The sequence below is a fragment of the Aegilops tauschii genome, chromosome 6, assembly GCF_002575655.3.
Source record: "Aegilops tauschii subsp. strangulata cultivar AL8/78 chromosome 6, Aet v6.0, whole genome shotgun sequence".
Classification (NCBI taxonomy): domain Eukaryota; kingdom Viridiplantae; phylum Streptophyta; class Magnoliopsida; order Poales; family Poaceae; genus Aegilops; species Aegilops tauschii.
The window spans coordinates 407,306,479-407,330,630 of record NC_053040.3 but is presented as its reverse complement, the minus strand read 5'-3'; the positions used below and the strand labels follow the sequence as shown (position 1 = coordinate 407,330,630).

The 24,152-nt window shown below is 45.9% G+C and overlaps 2 protein-coding genes across 4 annotated transcripts; both read left to right on the top strand.

The window, feature by feature from the left end:
- Window positions 1–4,537: 4,537 nt before the first annotated feature.
- Window positions 4,538–7,768, top strand: LOC141026123 (uncharacterized). The gene has a single exon (XM_073502100.1). The coding sequence runs from the start codon at window positions 4,538–4,540 to the stop codon at window positions 7,766–7,768; it is 3,231 nt and encodes a 1,076-aa protein (XP_073358201.1).
- An 8,546-nt stretch (window positions 7,769–16,314) lies between these two features.
- Window positions 16,315–23,772, top strand: LOC109736501 (sulfate transporter 3.1-like). 3 transcript variants are annotated; one of them, XM_073500678.1, is made up of 12 exons: window positions 16,315–16,738; window positions 16,840–17,219; window positions 17,332–17,397; window positions 17,495–17,608; window positions 17,698–17,814; window positions 17,902–18,315; window positions 18,413–18,603; window positions 19,069–19,154; window positions 19,444–19,520; window positions 19,693–19,819; window positions 22,320–22,356; window positions 23,381–23,772. In XM_073500678.1, exons 1-11 carry the CDS (start codon window positions 16,393–16,395, stop codon window positions 22,346–22,348), a joined length of 1,947 nt encoding a protein of 648 aa, XP_073356779.1. In that variant the 5' UTR covers window positions 16,315–16,392; the 3' UTR covers window positions 22,349–22,356; window positions 23,381–23,772. The 3 variants fall into 3 exon arrangements, with proteins under 3 accessions (XP_073356779.1, XP_073356778.1, XP_073356780.1); XM_073500679.1 differs by lacking the exons at window positions 22,320–22,356; window positions 23,381–23,772 and adding an exon at window positions 21,016–21,202 and having other exon boundaries at window positions 16,393–16,738; XM_073500677.1 differs by lacking the exons at window positions 22,320–22,356; window positions 23,381–23,772 and having other exon boundaries at window positions 19,693–19,957.
- The last annotated feature ends 380 nt before the right edge of the window (window positions 23,773–24,152 follow it).

The following is a 24,152-nucleotide window of genomic DNA, read 5'->3' as shown; positions in this document are numbered from 1 at the left end:
CTTGAGAGCAAGCCATCTCACACTCTCCTTGATCGCAGGGTCATCGTCATCAATCTCAAGGTTGTCAAACACTCATCATCATCAATCTCCAGGTCGTCAAACACCTCGTCGTTCAGGTCCAGTTGGTCAAAGATTCACCAAGATCGGTTTTAGAGGCAATCCCCGCTCCACATCTTGTCACCAACTAGGCATCAGAAGGAGTTGCCATCACACAGGGGGATGGAGGGGAGTCAAATGACAGGCGCTCGATACAGAACCCTAGCGCTTGGGAGAAAACGTGGACTGGGACTCGGTGGTGATCAAACTGCCACATGGACATGAAACCCTTCCACTATTGTTTACTAGTAGACTGCCCGTGCGTTGCCACGGGCCAAAAATGGATGTGTAAACAATGCTCAATTTATAGCTGCAATCATCTTCCGTTGTAAATGTTGTCGCGCCTCGTTGTAAACTTTTTTCTGGTTTCTTGCTCCTCCATTTTATAGCTGCAATCATCTTCTATTCCTACACATGCTTCCAATCCTATGTTTTGGATACCTCCAGATTGAACGCAGCCCATTTCTTTCTATCCTTGTCTTTCTTCTCGCGGAGGCAGCATCTCCTTAACCATCAGTGAAAAACAAAGCGGCCTATCTCTTGTCGTCCCTTCTCCCCATTCACCTTTATCTCTCTTTTTTGAAACGAGGCAAAAAGACTTGCCATTTTCATTGATTAGAGAGTGAGAATTGCCCGTTAATTGACGGGTAACCAGGCTAAAACCGATATATCCAACCCACATAACATGGGTACACCGGCCAACCTGGCTATTGACATAGAACATAAAGCTACAAAGAGGAAAAGACATCTGGCGACTAGCCGCAAGCGTCATCGTCATCACCGGTTACCTCCGAACGAGAAACTCTGACTTCACCATAGACCTTCATCGTCGAAGCCAACCCCGCAAGCAGCTGCACCGAAACCATGACGACACATGCCAACAGAAGGCCACACGCGCAAACAACTGACAACTCCGACTCTGACGACGAGCATCACAAGGGAAATGTGCAGGACTTGCGGCGCTGCAGCTTTGACTTCAAAGCAACCAAACAACCAGCGAAAGAGCACCTCGGACAAGTTGAGAATATATGACTACCGAAGCCCGAGCCACGAACGAAGCTCCTCTCGACTCCATCATCGTTGCCAAACAGACACCATCGCCCCCGAAATGGCTGCCTCAACAAACTACACAACAAAGATGCCGCAAAACACGCAGCGAACATGCCGCCATCCACCAGTCTCCGGGTATTGGCCGACTCTGAGACGATGCCCCAAAGAAGGAAGAAGACGTGAAGGCCCCTTTGTCGCCCGATCCTGAGGATCCGAACTTTCCCTCCGGAGACAAGGCCGCGGGGACGGGCCGAGAGGAGCACCACACAGCAACAACGCTTCCAAGAAAGAGCACGACGCCCACGAGGATCACCGTCCCCGGACCCGGCAAAGGCCAAACATAGGATTTCTCCCGGAGATACTCAACCATCAACTGCTCGCACCGGCACAACAAACAAACCCCATCCTGCCGAGGCCGACAATGAACTTGTCATGGGGTCCCACGATGCACCACGTCTGGACGCACGCACCACCCCCTTCCCCCAGCCAAAGCCGCTAACACCAAATCCGGGGCCACTGCTCCAGCAGCCTCCACCATGCCACAACCACGCCGGGCTAGCAAGATGGCCATATTCGTCGCACCAAGCCTGGAGGGGGGCCGCCACCCCGCCCCATCCAGCAGCAGAGCTGCCGGGCCGAAGCCTGAGCAACCCGCATCAGCCACAACCCCGCCCTTGGAGTGGGTGGCAAGTAGCCAACCGTCGGATCCACACGCCAGTAGCCGCCGGAGCGCCGCCAACCGCCATGCCGTCCCTGCCAGATGCCGTCGAGGCGCCCCAAGGCCGCTCCCCAAGCAACATGAAGAAGGACACCCATCTCCAGGTTGCCTCGTCATCGCCCACACAGCCGAAGGGGACTGCCGCATCTGCAGTCACACCGACCACACCAGCGTCGCGACCAATCTCGGGGCCGCCGCCGCGAGCTCCCAGCACCGATGTCAGAACGACGTATGGGTGCCCCGCCGCCGCCACGCAAGCACCAGCGGCAGTGGCGGCAGGCCGCTTGACTTGGCCTATCCTCTGGCGGCTAGGTTTGGCGCCCTGGTGCCGCCAGGAGCGGCACTCGAGCGGGGTCTTTTCTCTATGGGACCAAATTTTACCTCTATCTCTTCATCCGCCCTTACTCTAGTATTATTGTCAAATCCCAAACTTTATCTTCTCGCTTTACCATCATTTGACGTTTTTATTTTCAACTTTAGAAATCAATGAAATGGTCCTCATGTACTGCGAAAGATGGCATATTGTCTGCTTTCAAAATGAAACAGTTCTCACGAGCACTATTCAAGGAAGAAAAGAATACAGTTAATTAGCAAATGCCATATGTGTAGACCGGAGAATGGTAAACACCCAAAGGTAGTTGCCGCACCCATTACTTCTTTTTCTTTTTTCGCCTTGTCGCACCCATTATTAACCGCAAGGAAATTCCGCATCTACTTATATATAAAAAGTACTTTACGGGATAACTAGGAAAAAGAGAATTATGCTAGAAATTACCACAAAAATCAGAAACATCTAACCTTAAATTTTTTTACATCAGAAATCATAACTGTTTGATCTACTTTACAGCTAAAAAATTACCCACGGCGAATCCGGCCAGCAGCCTATCGGCCATCCGTTGCCATTACATAAATCCGTCGGCCATCCCCAAGGTTATGTGGTCCACCATCGTCGACAGGCCTGGCCAGCAGCCTATCGGCAGCGCCACCCCTGCTGGGCCGGGGCTGGAGGGGCTGGAGGACAGGGTGCTGATCCACCTTGAGCTGATCGAGGACTTCAGCCCGGACGCCGCCGACAACATCCCGAGGAACGCCCAGTGCCACCCCCTCGACTGGACCAAGGGCGTCATCGACGGCGAGCGGCAGACGAGGGAGAGCCACAGCTCCCCTGCTGCCCGAGGGCGGGGCCAGCGGCGTGATGATGATCATGAGGACCACGACGACCACCGCGGCAGACAGGGTGACCGCGGCCGGTCCTGGGCGGGCAGGATCTTCCGGAGCAGATCCCGAGCGGATGGCAACAGGCGTGAAGACGGAGGGCGGCGCGATGAGCAGCGCCGACGTGATGATCGCCGTGGAGATCGGCACGATGGGCGTGACGGGAGGCGCAGGCAAAGCGGGTCGGAGCCGTCGCCAGCGCTCCTGGCCGGCTCGGGTGCTGCCAGCAACACCTCGGTGCGGGCGACTGAGGGCATGCCGATCGTGGACGTTGCGGTGCCTCCGCCTGTGCATGGCCGTTCCCGCGTTCGTCACCCTTCGCCACGCTCCGAACGGAACCGCTCCAACAACAACCTGACGCCACAGGCTTCTCCACCGCTGTCCCCTACGTCGGTGCTGCCGTCCTCATCAAGTTCAAGGCGTGCTGATGCCCATCTGCTGCCAGGGACGCGGCAGTGGCGGTCAGGGTGGAGGGGGCTAGTGCGCTGGTGGCCGGTTTGTGCTCTCCTCTGCGGCTGTCGCTCCCAACACCGACATTGCCGCGCGCTGCTGGGTTCTCACCATCACCAACTCCTCCAATCTTCCCAGGCAGGACCCCTCCTAGAACCCCGCTCGTTGCTGGCGGGGTGGCTGCGGTGGCCGCACCAATGGAGGCCTTTTTCCGGGAGCGGGAACGGGCTCTACTTCCGACCCCTCAGTGTTCCCCGGTCAAGGCACCAACAAGGAGACGCAAAACGCTGGCCGGGGTTGCTATCACGTCCCAGAGTGGGGGATTCTCGCTTCGTCGTACCAGTGCCCGCGTTCAGGCGCGCAAGGTGGGCTTCGCCACCTCCATGGCAAAGGAAGCGCATGGGCTGGTCTGCCGCACTATTGGCATCATCCGCAACGGCGAAGACGTCACCGCCCGGGCTCTCGACCAATTTGAGCGTCAGTTCAAGGATCAGCTGCCTGATAATGTCATGACTGCTCTCCGTGGCCTGTTCAAGATCGACGACACGCATGCTGCTGCGGTGGAGGAGGCCCTCATTGGTCATGGGGGCGCAGTAGCGCTGGACCATGAGGAGGAGGTGCAATCCAGCACCTAGGTTGTGTTCGTTTGTTGTGCTGTCAGGGTCTCTAGTTTATCATGTTAGGACAACCAATTAACCTTCTTAGTTGGAATGTAAGGGGATTAAACTGCCCAAACCGACGGGCCACTGTTCACGAGACTATCGCTGCAACTTCGTGTCATTTGGCTTGCTTACAGGAGACCAAACTTGAGGTGTTGGACCAGTTTACGGCTTCCTTCCTGGAGGGGCCAGGCTCAAAAGCTTTGCCCACCGGCCGGCACTGGGCACTAGGGGCGGCATCCTGCTGCTTTGGGATGACGGCGTTGTGGCTGTGTTTGATGTTGTGCTCTCGGTGTACTGCCTATCGGCCACAATCCTCATCCACGAGTCTGGGGTTTCCTTCAAGATCATGGCGGTCTATGGCCCTACTGCTTCCTCTTGCAAGAACGCCTTCTTCGCGGAGCTCCTGGCTCAAAAGCCACCTCCAGGGACCAAATGGCTCGCTCTGTGTGACTTCAACCAAATACAACGCGCGCACGACAAGAATAAGCGGAACATCAACCATGGCCGCATCAACCGGTTCCGTAACACCCTCCACGCATGCGAACTCAGCGAGATACACCTGCAAAATCGTTGTTTCACTTGGAGCAACGAGCGAGACAACCCCACCCTTTGCAAGCTCGATTCATTTTTCTGCAACGCGGATTGGGATCTTGCCTTCGGCACCCACGTGTTGCATGCTCTTTCCACTTCGCTTTCGGACCACTGCCCTCTCCTTCTCGCGGATGATAGTGGGCCAAGGAGACCGCGTTGCTTCAAGTTTGAGAATTTTTGGACGTCCATGCCGGGCTTCCAGGAAGTGGTGGACAAGGCTTGGAGCGAGGTGTGCCCTCATGTGGAGCCGTACCTGCGACTCTTCCATAAGATGAAAAAAGTTAGTGTCAGGCTAGCGGAGTGGAGTCGAAATCTTTTCTCGAAGGCGAAGCTTCACTTGCATGCGGCCCTCTTGGTGATACTCCGCCTTGACGTCGCCCAAGAAGACCGGGAGCTCTCGCCTGGGGAGAAAGACTTGAGGGCAAAGCTAAAGAGAAGGGTGGTCAGTCTTGCGGTCCTTGAGCGGGCGAGGAGAAAGCAATGCTCTAGGATCTCAAACTTAAAGGAGGGAGACGCCAACACCAAGTTTTTCCATCGAAGGGTGAATGCACGCCGGAGAAAGAACCACATCCATAGAATTAAGCATAACGGTGGCTGGGTCACTGGACATGAGCAGAAGGAGGCCTTGATGCACGAGCATTTCACCAGCATGATGGGGCGGGGGACTTCCTATCCCGTGGACTTCAACTGGGACACTCTCGACTTTGGTAATCATGACCTCTCCGACCTCGACAGCCCCATATCTGAGGAGGAAGTGAGAGCTGCCATCAACGAGATGCCCAATGACAAAGCGCCCGGCCCGGACGGTTTCACTGGAATTTTTTTCAAGAAATGTTGGCTCACTGTCAAGACTGACATCATGCAAGCCATCCACTCCTTCAACAATTTGCATTCGGCAAACCTACACTGGCTCAACGCTGCGAACATCGTGCTTCTCCCCAAAAAAGATGGGGCGGAGGAGATAGCTGACTACAGACCTATAAGCCTCATCCATGCCATCCCCAAGATCATCGCGAAGGTCCTTGCCCTACGGCTTGGCCCTCACATGCACGTCCTCATCTCCAGCGCGCAGAGTGCCTTCATCAAGAGGAGATGCATCCATGACAACTTTATGTATGTGAGGGGCCTTGCCCGCCGCCTCCATAAAAGCAGAACTCCAGCGCTGCTATTCAAGCTCGACATCCGCAAGGTGTTTGACTTCGTCAAGTGGGAGTACATTATTGACCTCATGCAGCGGAGGGGATTTCCTCCGCGCTTTCGGGAGTGGATCACGGCCTTGCTCCGTTCATCTTCCTCGCGAATCCTCCTCAACGGGGTCCCAGGACCTATTATCAGGCATGGTCGCGGCTTTCGGCAGGGAGATCCGATCTCTCCTCTGCTCTTTGTCATTGCCATCGACCCTTTGCAGCAAATGCTCGACCTCGCGACCCGTCGTGGACTTTTACACAAGCTTCGAGGGCGTCGTGCCATTCTCCGCACATCCCTATATGCCGACGACGCGGCGGTCTTCATGGCTCCTATTAAGGAAGATATCGACAACTTCGCTCAGATCCTAAACTACTTTGGCAAGGTCATGGGCCTCCGCACAAACTTCCAGAAAAGCTCGGTCGTCCCAATTCGATGTAGAGACATCAACCTCGACCACATCCTTGCAGCCTTGCCGGCCTCCCGCGTAGCTTTCCCCATCAAGTACTTGGGGCTACCTTTATCGGTTCGGCAGCTGAGGCGAGGCGACTTCCAATTCCTTGAGGACAAAGTGGCGGCCAGGCTGGTGCCGTGGGACGGAGAGAATATTACCGCCATTGGGCGCGGGGCGCTTGTCAAGTCCGTGCTAACCTCTCAGGTCATTTACCACATCATCGCCCTTAGGCCTCCATCGGGCACCCTGCTGAATATCACAAAATTGGAGAGGGCATTCCTTTGGGCGGGCTCTAATAAGACAACTGGGGCCAAGTGTAAGGTTAACTGGGAATCAGTCTGTCGGCCGACTGACCTCGGAGGGCTTGGCGTCCTGGACTTGGCTACGTTTGCGAGAGCCCTTCGGCTTAGATGGCCGTGGTTCGAGTGGTCTGAACCTTCCAAGATGTGGATTGGAATGGACAACCCTTGTGATGAGCTTGACCGTGATCTATTCTACGCCTCGACGCGCATAACCATTGGCAACGGGGCATGCGCCCCATTTTGGGACTCCCCGTGGGTTAATGGCGAGAAACCTTCCGTCATAGCACCTCTCATCTTCGAGGCTTCCACGAGGAAGAAATGGAAGGTACAGGAGGCCATGCATGCGGGCGCTTGGCTGTCCAAAATCAAGCTCCCCAACAACTGGACAATGGAGCACATCCGGCAGCTTGTCACGCTTTGGGCTCGGCTGAGGGCCATCCCCCTCGCGGTGGACGCCGAGGACACCATCACCTGGAAGCATACTGCCAGCGGAATCTACTCTGCCACATCCGCGTACAGTGCGCAACTCCTTGGGCTGGTCAGCTCGCCCATGGGCTTCGCCGTTTGGAAAGCATGGGCTCCCCCTAAGATGAAATTCTTTGCTTGGCTGGCAATCCAAAACCGAGTCTGGACGGCGGATAGATTGGAGAGGAGAGGGTGGCCGAACTGCGGCCTATGTCCACTCTGCAAGCAGACGTTGGAAACGGCGAGCCACATCTTCTTCAAGTGTCGGTACTCCATTAGACTGTGGGGCCTGATCAAAGGCTGGCTCAAGCTAGACTACCTCGACATCTCCTCCTGGATCACGATGCGCTCCATCAAGGACTGCTGGCTCAACATGTCCAACTCCAGCATGCCCAACCGGAAGGCGATGGCTTCTCTTGCTATGCTGACCTGCTGGACCATTTGGTGCGAGAGAAATGCACGGGTGTTTCGTCACAAATCCACGCTTCCGTCTGTATTGTTCTCCAACATTAAGAGCGACGCCAACCTTTGGGTAATTGCGGGTGCTAAGCACTTGGGTCAAATCATGCCGGGAGAGTAGTGGCTTTGTAATATTTTCTTTCGCTTTTCTTGTAAAGGCAACTCTAAAATCCTTCTTAATTAATGGATGAGGCAAAGCTTTTGCCTCCGTTTTGAAAAAAAAAATTCCTGCATGTAGCATCCTTGCACCGGCGCTGACGCCTATAGCAATCTGATATGCAGCCGTGCCTATGTCAGAAGCAACGGAGGCCACTACCAGTTGATCGAGCTAAGCATAAATACGTACGTACATAACAAAATTTATTATTCTTTCCATTGCATAACCTATTCCTTTATACAGTACAACATATCATCTCTATATTTTTCATGTCCTTTGCTTATTTTTTTCCTTTTTTATGTATTGTGCACAGGAGATCTTGGTCATGATGGTTCAAGATTCAAATTAATGGAGCGAAGATCTTGACAGTGATTTCATGGTTGTGGTTACGGGATAACTTCGAGAGAAAAATTCCAAGCCAGGTAAGAAAAATAGAGGGTATATTAGTACGCCAATGATACCCACATGTATAAAAATATAGAAACTTATTGTACCTTATTGCTGAGGCATGCATGCTGTAATAGATAAATTTCAGGTTGCCGCAAGATCTTTGAAGTGCTGGGATGGGAGGTTGTTGACGACATAGGTTAGCGACGTGCCGAGACGGTTTGACGATATGGCTTCGCAGTGTAATGGTAAGAAATCTCTGCATGGACTGTTTACTGTTCCTCTATATGCACATGATTTTTTTTGCGGGTCTCTATACATACATGATGTAGCGGCAACAACGGCGGCGCCGGGAGCTAGCGAAGCTTAGATCATACGTACAAGATTTTATGGCAACAGCGGCGGCCGGAGGATGTAGTGAAGTTTAGATCACATTTTCCCGTATGTAGATGAAACCTGTACGCTTAATACAAAGCAAGCAAACTGGATTTGCATGTCAAGAAATCTCACGTGAGAAGCAAGCTAACTGATGGATGCGGTGGTTGTTAGACAAAAAAGATGCTGATTGTTTATCTCCAGCGGGAGTTTGCATGCGAAACACACAACGATGAATGTTCTGTTGAGGCTGCAGAGATGCTACTCACTTTAATTTCGGCACAGGTTTAGTGTCCGCTGGCCGGAGGATGGAAGCTAATAGCGGCTGAATGGTGGGAGCAACGGCGGCAGCCTGACCAGAGGACAACTGAACTTCCTCTCTAAGCATAGGTACGTACGTACGTACATAATAACATATATTTTTGTTTTGTTTGCATAATCTATTTCTTCATACAGTATATATGATCTCTAGATTTTTTATGTCATTTGCTTAAATTTCCCTTTTGTATTTATTGTGCACAAGAGATCTCGGCGTTGGTCACGATGGCTCAAGATTCACATTAGTGCAGCGTGACACTGATTTCATGGTTGTGGGTACTGGATAACCTCAGGAGAAATATCCCAAGCCAGGTAAGAAAAATAGAGGGTATTAGTATCCAATGATACCCACGTGTATAAAAAATATTGCTTTCAGTTTTACTCATATTTTTAGCCTTTCATGGAAGATAACATGATTTTGAAGACCTCTAGAATTTATTTTTAAGATGTTTAATTTTTCTATGTCTAATATTACACTGTGTACTACAATTTTCATTTCTAATTAGATCTCCTCTCACTTTATAGGGAAACACATACCGACAATACATAAAGAGGTCTCCTTTTTAGCAATGCCTAAAGGGGAAAATCCGGGTAACCAACACAGATTAAGCGTCAGCGCACTAAATTGGCACTATAGCACACTAAGTGACTCTAAACGACTAAGTGTGATGCGGCTCCAAACACTATAGTGTGGAGGTAATGCGCTATTTAAAACTATGATTTTTATACCCCCGAATATTTGTCTTGGCTCGATCGCCATGAAAGAACTCAAGTTTATGCTTGAGCTCTAAAATCTGAGGGCAATTAAACATTTTTTGTTATGCACTGATTGCTCGAGAGACTGTTGGCTGAGCCATGTTTTTTGCTTGCTTATTATGCTTGTCTATATAGGTAGCATAATTTCCAAAGGTGGATATTTGTATTTTTGTCCAGTTTGCTATTGAATTGCTGAACATAACCTATTGCTTTCTAACACGTGGCTTAGTTGTAGTGATTTGTATTCACCATACTTATAATTTAAGTCTAGCTGTTGACGAGAAATATGGTTAGGAGCTGGTTAATTCTAGAAGCATTAGCTCTAACGAGGTAAACTCTTATAGACGAATTAATGAGGTAAACGCACAATCTTTATTTATATGTATGTGATTTTACTTTGGCATATATTGTATTGGTTGATACTCCAAGTATCATTTCTCTTGGTGGCTTTAGTGATGGCTTAAGAAGTCTATTTTATGCTAACACACTCATGTCACATACAATTTTCACAATATGTATATTAGACGGAAATATACTAGCGAAGAACCATATCTAAAATATAATACGTCATAGATATTAAAAAAACTTCCATGAAAGCATTCGTTGTGTCATTAGCAAAAACCTAAAATTAGGATAATTAGAAAGGGTTGATTGGAGGGTTAGTTATGCCGAATCTAAAATAAGAGGTACTTTCCTGTGATGTGACTTGATCCGTAAGCGTGCGGTAGATAGGAGATTCATTCACAATACAGATTAAACATATATCACAAACCGGTCATACTTTTATAAGTGGTATATAAAATATGGGCAAGGAATAATGTAAATTGTTGCAGTATAGGTTGGACATGGTAGTTAAAATAATGTAAGAATCTTTGTTTTTTTTTCCTAAAATGTAATAAAAGAATACTTTTATTCGTTCACTAGAATATGGCATATAGGTCAAAATTTATAAAATCATATTATTGTTCAATAAAAATAATGAAAAAACTATATTATTGTATTCTATATGTATTATGAGCAAAAGTTAGTATAGTTTGAAGGAAAGTAGTAAAACTTACTTTACTATTTATTTACCAAGTATATTTCTAAAGTTAGGGTATCACTAATATGTCACCAACACAGTTGAGTGCATTTGCTACAACATCGAAGATTTAGAAAATGAAGGTCAAGGTATAAAACATATGGATGCAATTAGTATATTGGCTATTGAGCTTATGAGCACCGATACAAATTTCCCACATAAGGTAGAGTTATCACATACTTATCACTTACTCCCTCCGTTCGAAAATAGTTGTCATCAAAATGGACAAAAAATAATGTATTTAGAACTAAAATACATCTAGATACATCCCCTTTTATTCATTTTGATGACAAGTATTTCCGAACGGAGGGGGTACTTAGTTTTCCATATTCAAAGTTTTCCTAATATGTAATTCTATATAGGCCGTACAATCCATGTGGTTTAAAAAAATAAGCAAAAAATTATGGAGGACTACATCTACTTAGTAAGGACCTTTAGAGTTAGGGATTATGACAACTTAAAAAGGATTTCACAAAGGTATTTCAAAACCTCAAAATATTGGCATATGACAACTTGCATAGGATTTCATACATATTGAAGACCTTCAACTACTCAAGAATAATAATAGAAAATGGTTACATCTTAGATACAACATTAAAAAAAGTCAATGGACAAGAATTTATTTTTTAACTATTACTTTGTATGTAATGATAATGATACCATAGATAGTAGGGAAAGTACTGATAAACAATGTGCATGTATACAGATCATCCATAGATTCATAACCAAGTATCATTGAATTTATTTTTTAGATACCTTTTGTGCATATATCATTTGGTTTTCTACCCTAATGAAATCAATAGACCAAGTACTATCAAAAGGAGGGATATCGAGGTAGCATGTTTTAAACATCTGTGAAAACTTAGTCCTACTGCTAGAGTAAGTAATGTAAGTTATTAATAGCGATTTTTAAAATCTGTAAATAGATTCTAACATGAATTTTATAGGTTTAAATTATTTTTTGTGGCAATAAGATCATGGTGACCGTTAAGGGGACATCTTTTATAAAATTTGGTAGATTACGTTCTTTTGGAGAAACATACAATAGCAACTCTCACTACAAATTTGGACAACAATGTTTTACAAGAGAAATACCCAAAGGAAATTACCAAATTGTGGAATCGTGATATTATAATAATGGTTTTCATCTATTTTGTAGCCAGAAATATGGATCTATGATAAGTACATTGGATCTACATTAAATATTCTTTCGATTCCTACATTTTGTAGTACATCTGGACACTCGCCATCAAGAAGGAAAACCCAAGGGACCTTTAGAGTGATTCTCTCACGTTTTGGATCCATGCTGGATCGACTAAGAAGACAAACAACACTCTGGAAAGGGGAAAGTGAAGGATCAACATTATCGGAGCTGTCGTTTGCGATGTGGACTATGTGTTTTTAAACAAGTAGTACAGGTGATGTTTCTTTCTACAAAGTGTTGACAATGTTCAAACATTGCTTAAGCCAAACATGAGCCAACTTTGTTCTAGCTTTGTGCACGTACCTCAAGTCAGCTAAATTAAATGATCATGCAAACAGATACTTAACATGACAGTTTTAATGGATATATATAGTACGTAAATTTACATTACTTATACTGAACTGGAAAAAATCACTTACAGTACAAAAGCCACTAAAATAAAAAATACATATGCCTACATGAAAACAATGAAAAATATTAAATATGTGCATGAAGAATAAAATAAAACAATGCACATGATAAAAATGCAAGCAAAATGATACAAATATAATTTGCACAAGCGTGTGAACATAAGAAATAATGTTAATACGACATGCATAATTAGCATGTAAATTATAAATGGATAACACACACATACATACATGAGGGTTTCAATAAAGACAAACACATCTAAGAAAAAAAATGTATGCAAGAGTAGTATATTTGTAAATGTCATCACATTGGGTTCCAATTTTTCATTATAAAAACAAATAATATGTTCTCATAATTCAACTCCATCCAATTCTAGCCCGCGCATCGAGCGGGCCACTTTGCTAGTTACCTATAATGGTATGTAGCGCCATGGGGTGGAACCCCGGAGCACATGACGAAGGCAGGATGGGATAAGGGAGGGTGTGAAACCTAGTAGCTCTGTTCTGCGGAAAAGGAAATGGTAGAGAGAAAGGACATACCATTCTGTACAGAAATCTGGACAAGCTTTGTGTAGGTAATGTTCAATATTAATGTGCGAACAAAAATGTTAACAATTTTCAACATGATAACTGCCATGGTGTACTGACCGGGAACTACTTACTGAAGATCACATAAGTGCGACTTTTGGCATTTAATGAAGAAGAATGTATTCACAATCAGAGAGGTATGTTCCGGTTCTTATATGATTATGGGTTATAATTTGACCATTTCTATCATGGGTTATCAAACCGAAAACATTATTAATTATATGCATAAAATAAATAAATAAATGTGAAACTTCATTGTAAATTCATCTTTGCCACTCCATGTAATCGGAAACAAAAAAAATTATAAACACGTTGATGCATAAGACAAGCGATGGTCTTGAGGCAGGAGGGTCAGAGGAGGGCGACGGGACCTAGTCTGTCTCCATTGTGGTCTTCTTGTATGGTCCTATGGCGATACGACGTAAATCCAATGGTGAAAAGTAATCAAAGTGGGTTCTCCCTAAATCCAATTGTCCAAATCAGAATATCAAACAAATTTAACTACAAAGTTCTACAGATTAAAGATAACTGACATACATTAGTACAAGAGCATACCTGTTTGCTGATGGCAACTATAATCTGAAATCCAAAAGCTTAAATAACCTCAAAGTTGAAATACTGCATCCTTGCAGCTATGTCTCCACTGACAAATTGACTTCTTGCTAATAGAGAAGCCCAACGATTGGTGGTAAGCAACAAAAATGTCCGCAATATGGTCACTGCAGTGATACTTTCTTTTTTATCGTATGCTCACAATATCGTACAGTAACACACTGGTAGTATCCACTTCATCTGAAAATAGCAGTCATAAAATTTAGCACGGAAGAGCATAATTTATATATGACAAATTGTATCGGTTGTACAATCTTTTATTTTGAGGCAAACGTTATACAGCTTGTACTCTGTACTACTTGCCAATTCACAAGATATACAGTGCAGTAGCAGCAATCGATCATCATTCTCTGTTCATCCTCTTTCTCGGGACCAGAGCAAGCATACCGCCAGTCAATCAACCTTATATAAGGCCCTAATGAAAAGTGAAAACTCGGAAGAAAGAGCATCACCTACAATAGTCAGTATTCTAATCATCTGATGCAGACTTGGGTACGAACCGTGGCAGTAGAATTTTCAATGTCAACGTCAACAATAGCCCAACTGAAGCGGCATGACTAATCAATATATTTATTGGGTGTCATACAAGTTAGAATAATTTTAAAGTACTTTTCATGTTTTCGTAACAACCCAATTGAAGCAACATGAGTAATCAATAGATTTATTGGAGCTAGCAAAGCGGTGCATATATATCTTACACCTGCTATTTTTCACAGTTGATGATCGTGTCTTGTTACTATTAATTAAACGATGTTCTCTCCTTCATTGTCATGGAGAGTACGTACGTCAGTTCTCAAGGAATCCGAGGATCGTGCAGGAATTCTCATCCACTTCTAGCTTGCGTGCCCGGTGTAAAATATAGCGCAAGGTCTGCAGGTAAGCGATTATAGGAATCCAGGAGATATAAACCATCGTCGCCCACAAACCTGACGTACATCACTACTACAAATCTAATAAGCCGATCTAATTGAGAAAAGTTTATTAGAATTTAGAAAGCCTAACCTCGACAGAGCTGATATTCGTTGTCGATCCAGGAGAAGCATGCCAACACAGCGGAAGCGGCATCCATGTCGGTTCGTGACGAATGGCGGCGACGTCGCCCACCTCCTTACAGGATGAGGCAACTCTCACCTCGTGGCAGCGGCCGTCCGTCCTCAACAATGAGTCGACTCCTGTGTCCTTGCCAGAGGAGGTCCTCAGATGCGGCGGATACATGGGGAATCAGTGCGCCATAGTGATAGAGAGGCCACCATCGACGGCGGTCTACACGATCTGCGCGGCCATGGCCACAGAGATGCTCGATGTGACAGATGCAAAGGCGACCACGACTCTTAACCGGACAACACCGGATCTGATTGAGCTCTTGGAACCCTCGATACCTAGCGAAGGTGTTGACGACACGATGCCAAGGAGGATGGTGGCAGCCTGCGGGGAGCGGCCGAGCGGGCCCACCCCCTGCGTGAGCGTGCACGAGAGACAGAGAGTGAGGGAGAGGGAGGAACCCGGATGGGGTAGGGCACGAGGCTACGTGGTGGCGGCGGCGCTCGGACTCTTTGAGCGGTAGGGCAGGACGACGGAAGTGAGATGAGGCGTCCGCATTTTTGTTGCTGCTGCCATTGGATAATATTCGATTACAAATTAAATACGTACATAAATACTTTAATAATGAGATAATATTCCATTACAAATTAAGTAGGTACATAAATGCTTTAATGATGAGATTTTTTAAAATTGGTTACTTGTTTCCTAATTAATGTGATTGAGCAATTTAAGGTAATTAATTTAGATTTGATCTTTAGAGATTGACCGTGATTGATTCTTTCACATAAAGATATTACTAAATAACTTGCGTCAGTATGGAAAATTCTGATCCGTTTAGATTTTTTTCGTTGTGTGAGAGGGTGATGCGAAACTAAACCGGTGGGATGGGGGAGGAGACGAAAAAAAAACCCAGCGAAATAAAGCAGTTGAAAGTGGTGGGACAAAAATAAACCGTGGATACTATTCAACCAACTCAGATATTAGGAGTAGAGATTATCAGATTGATTCCTACTTTGATGTGATGTATATTTGCTCTTCCAAAATTAACATTTTATTTTTATATATGCAGTAATTTCTTGTGTGTGTGCGCGCCTTGTATCTCCGACATCACTCCGACAGACGAACCACCTTGTATCTCCGACATCACTCCGACCGGCGTCCGAGGTGCTCAACTCTCCCCCCCCCCCCCCCCCCCCCCTCTGTGTCTGCGCGCGCGCGCACAGTTGCATATAACATATCAAACAGAATTGATCCATCGAACTAGGCAACGGCGACGACACACCGGCGAACCACCTTGTATCTCGGACACCACGCTGACCGGCGTCGGGGTGCTCTCTCTCTCTCTCTCTCATACATACGCATATGGTTCCTAATTAATTTACTCCTTTGTTTTGATGAAAAAGGATTTCCACAAATGAATATCCTTATCCAAATAAATTTACTATTTCTGACTCATAGTAGTTATCTAGGTGAATCGATCGCAATTACACCACTCCAGATAAGCACATCATTTGATCAAAAAAAAAAAAGAGAGAGAAAGATAAGCACATGTGTGAGATTTGGTAAGACCCAGGTTTTTTTAGGAATCGTTTTTTCTTTCTTGAGGAATCTTTACAAGCGACCGAATCAGCATTGCAGAGTTTGCCGATCAACCAGCTTCCAACCCGCACCACACGGACTCGTATGTCCCGGAGACACACGCGCGCTATTTATACCAGTCCTCGAAAACTTTTCGATCGACCCAGATGTTGTGAGTCGTGACGCCTCCCTTATGCATGCTCGTGGACAATTCCTCCAGCTTCGCTAGCCGTCAATCATGGTGGGGATGCCGGTCGTCGACGTGCCCGAGACGCCGGTGGCGGCGGCGGCGCCGCGCGTGCCCGTGCCCCAGGCACGGCCGTTCCTCCACATCCTCAGCGCCCACCTGAAGGAGACCTTCTTCCCCGACGACCCGTTCCGAGCGGTGGCGCGGGAGGACGGGCACGGCCGGCGCGCCGTGGCCGCGCTCCGCTACCTGTTCCCGTGCCTAGAGTGGCTGCCGTGCTACACCCTCCGCGCGCTCCGGTCCGACCTCATCGCCGGTGTCACCGTGGCCAGCCTCGCCGTCCCCCAGGGCATCAGCTACGCCAAGCTCGCCGATCTCCCGCCCATCATGGGACTATGTAAGTACATATACATGTAGATGTACCCAGGCCGCCCGGTACGCGTGCACGCGCGTGCGGTGCGACATTATTGCCGAATTAACCCCACGTACGTTGTACAGACTCTAGCTTTGTGCCGGCGCTGGTATACGCGGTGATGGGAAGCTCCAGGGACCTGGCGGTGGGGACGACGGCGGTGGGGTCGCTGCTGTTCCCTGCGTTGCTGGGGAAGGAGGCGCCGCCGGCGGAGAACCCGGAGCTGTACATGCACCTGGCCTTCACGGCCACCTTCTTCGCCGGCGTGTTCCAGGCCGGCCTGGGCATCCTCAGGCTGGGCTTCGTGGTGGACTTTCTGTCGCAGGCCGCCATCGTCGGGTTCATGGGCGGCGCCGCCACGGTGGTGTGCCTGCAGCAGCTCAAGGGCCTCCTGGGCCTCCAGCACTTCACCAGGGCCACGGACGTCGTCGCCGTCATGCGCGCGGTCTTCTCGCAGACCCACCACGTCAGTCAGCCACACTATCCTCCTTAATTAGTACACTTCTACTTGTATTTGATCTGACAAGGTTGCTTGTGTTGCGTTTTGCGTGCCATATCTCATATGTGTGCGATTGCAGTGGCGATGGGAGAGCTTGGTTCTCGGGTGTTGCTGCCTCATTTTTCTGCTCATGACTCGCTTCTTCGTAAGCTCCTTGCTTTAGTTCTCCTCTCTTTTAAAGTTATAGTCGCCTCGTGAGAAGTACAGTAGGAAACTAGATTTGATATTTGTTTCGGCAACAGAGCAAGAGGCGGCCCAAGTTCTTCTGGGTGTCGGCTGCGGCACCGTTGGCGTCGCTCATCGTTGGAAGTGTCCTCGTGTACCTCATCCATGGCCAAAACCATGGCATCGAAGTGGTAAGCTCACGCAGCAAACGCACATTGTTAATTACTCCTTCCGTTCCAAAATGTAAGGTGCCAATTTGGTGTTTTTGTTGGACATCCAGATTGGTAACCTCAAGAAGGGCGTAAACCCGTCGTCCGCCAAGAGCTTGATCTTGTCGCCGCCGCACATGATGGTCGCTCTCAAGACCGGCATCATCACCGGCCTCATCGGCCTCGCCGTAAGCCCCCTCCTCCTGGGTCCCGACTTCAGTTCGTCCTGCTTGAGCTCATCACAACTGTGACATTTGTGTGCGCTACAAATATAGGAAGGGATCGCCGTGGGGAGGAGCTTCGCCATGTCCAAGAACTACCACGTGCACAACAACAAGGAGATGGTCGCCTTCGGGCTGGCGAACATCGTGGGGTCCTGCACCTCGTGCTACCTCACCACCGGCCCCTTCTCGCGCTCCGCCGTGAACGTCAACGCCGGCTGCAAGACCGCCATGTCCAACGCCGTGATGGCGGTGGCGGTGGCCGTGACGCTCCTCTTCCTGACGCCGCTGTTCCACTACACCCCGCTGGTGGTGCTGTCGGCCATCATCATCTCGGCGATGCTGGGCGTCTTTGACTTCCCCGCCGCCGTCCGCCTGTGGAAGGTGGACAAGCTCGATTTCTGCGCCTGCCTCGGCGCCTACCTCGGAGTCGTCTTGGACAACATCGGGATCGGACTCTCCATCGCGGTATGTGCATGCTATCAGCTGTATCGAGTCGGAAGAAGTCAGAAGCATGCATGCATGCATGATGTGTTGACCTCGAAGCATTGTGTGTATCTTTCAGGTCGGGATATCGGTTGTCCGGATCCTGCTGTTCGTGGCGCGGCCGAGGACGACGGCGCTCGGCAAGATGCCCAACTCGACCATGTACAGAAGGATGGACCAGTACGCCATGGCGGAGAGCGTGCCCGGAGTGCTGGTGCTGCAGGTCGACGCGCCCATCTTCTTCGCCAACGCGAGCTACCTGCGAGAGCGGTGAGTAAGATCCAATATAATGCCTAGTATATAAAAGAATATCTTGGAGTATTTTCTTAGTACTAATTAAACTGCAAAAATTTCTTATATTTAGTTATAGAAAATAGTATATTGTTTATATACATGTACAAATATAGAAGTATTTTCAAAATATACTACTCCCTCCTCCCAAAAACAAGTGACTCAACTTTCTATTAAATTTTACTAAAGTTAGTACAAAGTTTATTTTGGAACAGAGGAAGTAAAATTTATGAACTCACATGCAAAAAAATATATATATATAACTTGCTTTGGAAAATCTTAAGTATAGTACCTGAACATATTTATAAAATTATAAAGTAATATACATATACTACCATGATAGTACTATAAGAACGTGAGTGTACCTATCATCATCGGATGATACATGATAGGATCTACCATGAAACTGTACTATGGCAATAGTGACATCTGGTTGTGTTTTAGGATCTCGCGGTGGATCAACGAGGAGGAAGAGCGGATCAAGGCCACGGGTGAGCAGAGCCTACAGTGTGTCGTCCTGGACATGGGTGGTGAGTTGTTCTAGCACTGATTAGTTTTAAATAATAGTACTATGTTCTTTCTTTTGCACCGGCTCTTATATATGTACTTCCTCCATCCCAAAATTTTTGTCTTAAATTTATCTAAATACGGATATATCTAGTTACATTTTAGTGTTAGATACAGCCGTATCTAGACAAATGTAAGACAAGATTTTTGGGACGGAGGGAGTAATATAAAATGCACGTTCTTGAAAACGCAAAACCTGTAAAAGAAATAGTCGTTTCTGAAAACCGCTACATGGTTTTTCTTTCTATGCAGCCGTCGCTGGCATTGACACAAGCGGAACGAAGCTCATAGAGGATCTCAGCAAGAGCCTGCACATGAAGAATATTCAGGTACGCACTAAATATAAACATGTCCAACTCAGGCCTTTTTTGCAAAACATGTACAACTGAGACCTTGTCCAACTCAATTTGATGGGAGGTCTTTCCGGGTATCTGCGTGTGTGCGTGTTTTTTTTTTGCTCGAACCAATTGTCGGGCTGACCGACTGCATTGAGTGGTACAGATTGCACTGGCAAACCCCGGGAGTGAAGTGATGAAGAAACTGGACATGTCCAAGGTGCTCATGCGCATCGACGACGAGTGGATCTTCCAGAAGGTGGGTGACGCGTGCGACTACGCGCTGCTCAACTGTAAGATAGCAACTGTTCAACACAGCATTGTGTGAAACTCTTTTTGCCATGGAGTGTTTTGTCACGGAGACGCACTTGTGTAAGAACAACACCTCTACATGTGATGGAGTAAAGTATGTTTCAAATCTTGAACTAGAAGCATTCACGTGTCTTGTCGAACCTTTTTTGTTTCTAGTGTTTCCTTTGCTTCTATATTCACGGATCAAGTGGCTAATTAAGGAGATTCTCAAAAAAAGTGGTGAATTAAGGAGGCTCGAAAAGGTTTAGTATACATCTTATAAAGGCATACCAAATAGTTATTAATAAGACTAAGGAGTGATTTAATTTGGAAACTCTAACCATCTAGTTGTACTCCATATGTACCGCTAAAGGTATTTTTGAACTGGCCATCATGTGGTTGTTCTTGGTACTGGACCGTGTAGTTGTGATGACATGGCTTCAAAGAACACTAAACCAGATTTACATATTTACCGAGTGAGATGACATCAAGCGGTTTGCCTGAACTTAAAAGGTCCACTTTCCACAGGATTGTTTGATGTTATGTATACATTTGTTTTTTTTAAACCATCAACATATCTGAATAGTCCCCCTCGTCAGGCAAAATAAATAGATAAATGCAAACTGAGTAATAGAAAACCAGCAACATAATTCTACCGAATCGCTGTTACGTTTAAAGATCTAGCTGCTAAGTATGAATATCAAGACGTGTTCTCTAAAGGTGTTATTTAGAGCCTCAACTTTTACGAGAAGGTTGTAAGAGAGAGTGCAAGATGGACTTTGAAACTTTAAGATATATAGGAAAATGATTATGTACTCCCACTCCTCATATACCACATAAATGAATTTATTATACCTATTGATCATTTGTAATATACTGCATTAACCATTAATAGATACCCCGAAATGATTTTCATTTTTTTTAATTTGAGACCACATATTTTATTTATTTACAAGTAAAGTATGCTTTGTACGTAAAAATGCCATACTGCATAAACTAAGGGCTTGAACGATACCTTTTTCATGAAAATTGTATTAAGGTATATTATAATAATTAATAGGTATGTTGCTAATTATAAAGATGTACAATATGTTTGTTTAAGAGGTATATTTGAGTGTGGGAGTATATACTCCCAGGAGTATAGAAAATTAGTCATATATATAAGTTATTCTACAACCATATGAACTCATTGTCGCAGCAGTAGTTGAACTGCACCATGTGCTCATTTTGAACTTCCGCACACTGTCAAAATGGCATTGCGATATACCATTGGAAAGCTGTGGGCATGGCGATCATAACCTATGTTGAACATTTTTGCAAAACTTGACGACTTAAGAGGAGTATAAAAAATTGTGTTTTCTCACTGAAAAAATGTGAATGGTATTTCCGACCGCATTTTCAAACGTTTTATCTAAATGAGGCAAACGATATGGCGTCGAAAAACTATTGCAAACACACTCATCTTTCAGGTAGAAAGTTTTCTCAAATTCCCTACGGTTTAAAAGCTTGAAAAATGACAGAATTTTCAAACCGAATGAGTGAGATTGTATTTTTTACCTCGTTTCCAAAAAGTTTATCGGAATGATGCAAATGATATGCCATTGAAAAGCTGCTAAAAATATGTTTCGTTCTCATATTGATTCCTTTTCAATTCCAAACTATCTAAGTGTAATTTGAAAAATGGTGAAGTTTGAACGATATTGTATTTGTGGCCCCATTACTAAATGGTTTATCAAAATTTTAAAAATGATAAGGCACTGGCAGAGCCGGTCCTGAGATTTCCGGGGCCCGAGGTGAAACGACAACCCGGGGCCTCTAAATATGAACATCAAAATAGTAATTTCCAATTTTGAAAAACTTCTCTTGGAATGAACTTTGTGCAAGTTTTATGTTTTTTCTACTTGTTCAACATTATATCCAAAATAATATGTATTAGTAGGAATCAATATTGTTTTCTATAAGAAAATTGTTGGACACTATCCTTCATTGATGCGTAAATCCATCTGCACTCCTTTACAACATTATCCTCTTCTTTTCTTACTTTATTATGGTCCTAATTAACCCGCTAAAATTAACCATCTACACTAAGATTTAATTTTGTAGCGTGCCGGGCAATGTCTCACTAGTAGAAAAAGGGCCTAATGTGAAGCACATTAGTCCCGGTTTGTAACTGAACCGGCACTAATATGACCATTAGTGCCGGTTCCAACGGCTAGGCGGGCGGCGCTCATTAGTACCGGTTCGTGGCGAACCTTTAGTACCGATTGGTGGCAGGCTGTTGTCAGGCTAGGGCCCCACCAGTACCTTTAGTACCGGTTCATGCCACGAACCGGGACTAGAGATGCACCTTTAGTCCCGGTTCGTCTAACCAACAGGTACTAAAGGTCATCCTATATATACCCCTGCGTCGAGCCCGAGCGCTCTGTCCTTCCCCTTTCCTCTCCTCTGTTTTCTTCCTCTTCCTCTTGAGCTCACACTCCATTTTTGCCAAAATTTGTGAAGGTTTGAAGGCACCCCATCCATCCAAGTGATCACAAAGGTTAGCAACTTTGTCCTTTCATCTCTCATTGCTAGATTAGCTCTTGCAATGCTCTATAAGTATAGTGATTTGTGGGTTTTATTTTGGGAGGAATTATATGTGGTAGTATTTGATTTATATGCAATTTGAGGTCAAAATAACTCTTAGTTCGCATATGTAGGTGTGGTTTACTTAGTGCCTTCTCGTCTCCGTCCTAACCACCGTCGATCGCCCGCACAGTCCCGTCGCTGGTGTTGATGTAGAAGCCCTCCGTGATCAATGCCCCCTCCGGCAGGACGCCGGAAAAGGCCCCAAGATGGGATCTCACGGGTACAGAAGGTTGCGGCGGTGGAATTAGGTTTTCGTGGATGCCTCTGATGGTTTGGGGGTACGTAGGTATATATAGGAGGAAGAAGTACGTCAGTGGAGCAACGTGGGCCCCACAAGGGTGGAGGGCGTGCCTGGGGGTAGGCGCGCCCCCTGTCTCGTGTTGTCCTCGTTGATTTCTTAACGTAGACTCCAAGTCCTCTGGATCACGTTTGTCCGAAAATCACGTTCCCGAAGGTTTCATTCCGTTTGGACTCCGTTTGATATTCTTTTTCTGCGAAACACAGAAATAGGCAAAAAAACAGCAATTTGGGCTGGGCCTCCGGTTAATAGGTTAGTCCCAAAAATAATATAAAAGTGTATAATAAAGCCCATTAAACATCCAAAACAGAATATAATATAGCATGGAACAATAAAAAATTATAGATACGTTGGAGACGTATCAGTCGCCAGCACCACCTTGTGGTGAGCCTCTTGTTCTTATCTTTTTTATATATAAAAAATCATGTTTGTGTGATTTAGATATATAGTTACTTGTATAATTATCTTACCCATACGTTGTTTGTTATACATAGTGCCATGGTTTTGACCGTCCCCCTCGGCCCTCGTCCGGGTTATGATTCGGATGTGGTATATTCTCTTTTATAACTATTTGTTGCATTTCGTGTTTATGACAAATTATGTCCATCAAGTTGACATAGATATTTTTATCTAGGAGGTATGTGAACCAGAAATTCCAACCGACCCTATTGTCGAGAGGTTAAATTTAGTTGAAAGAGAAAACGAGTATTTGAAAGAAAAATTGAAAAGGATTGAGGGGAAGAAGATGGAATTGGAGTTGCATGTTGCTGATGTCGTCGATGATCACAAGATCAAGATGGAGAAAATGCGCTTGAAGATTAGAAAGATTAGAAAATATGCCATTGATAGTGAGGCTTGGTATCATTATGCTGTTGGATCAATTGTTACCTTAGTTGCGATCTTGATCACATTTGTTGTTGCATTTAAATGCTTTAGCTAGAGAGTTATTTGTATGTTTGTTTTATGAGAATAAGTGTTGTATGAACTTTATGTACGAACTTGTATTAATTTGGTCTATTCAGTGATGTGTAATGAAGATGAGCCGGCAATGGATGTACGATGACCGATGCTCTCCCCAGTTTGTTAATGGCGTGCAAACTTTTCTGCTTGCGGCTGAGGTAAACAAGCGTGCAGATGGTTTTATGTCTTGTCCATGTGCTGGCTGTAAGAATTATCAGAATTACTCTAAGTCAAAAACCATTCACTAGCACCTGTTTGAGTCCGGTTTCATGCCCCACTATAATGTTTGGACCAAGCACGGAGAAAGAGGGGTTATAATGGAAGACAATGAAGAAGAAGAGGACGATGATAGCTATCCTGGCCATGGGTTCCCTGATTATGATGGTACAACATTGGGGGAAGAAGCTGAGCCGGCAATGCGGGAAGAAGCTGAAGAAGAGGCATCAGAT

Coding starts and splice junctions, on each gene's coding strand:
- LOC141026123 (XM_073502100.1), top strand. CDS start 4,538: ATGGCGGTCTATGGCCCTACTGCTTCCTCTTGCAAGAACGCCTTCTTC.
- LOC109736501 (XM_073500679.1), top strand. CDS start 16,393: ATGGTGGGGATGCCGGTCGTCGACGTGCCCGAGACGCCGGTGGCGGCG. Junction 17,815..17,901: donor CCGGCCTCATCGGCCTCGCC/GTAAGCCCCCTC, acceptor CTACAAATATAG/GAAGGGATCGCCGTGGGGAG. Junction 18,604..19,068: donor GCGAGCTACCTGCGAGAGCG/GTGAGTAAGATC, acceptor GTTGTGTTTTAG/GATCTCGCGGTGGATCAACG.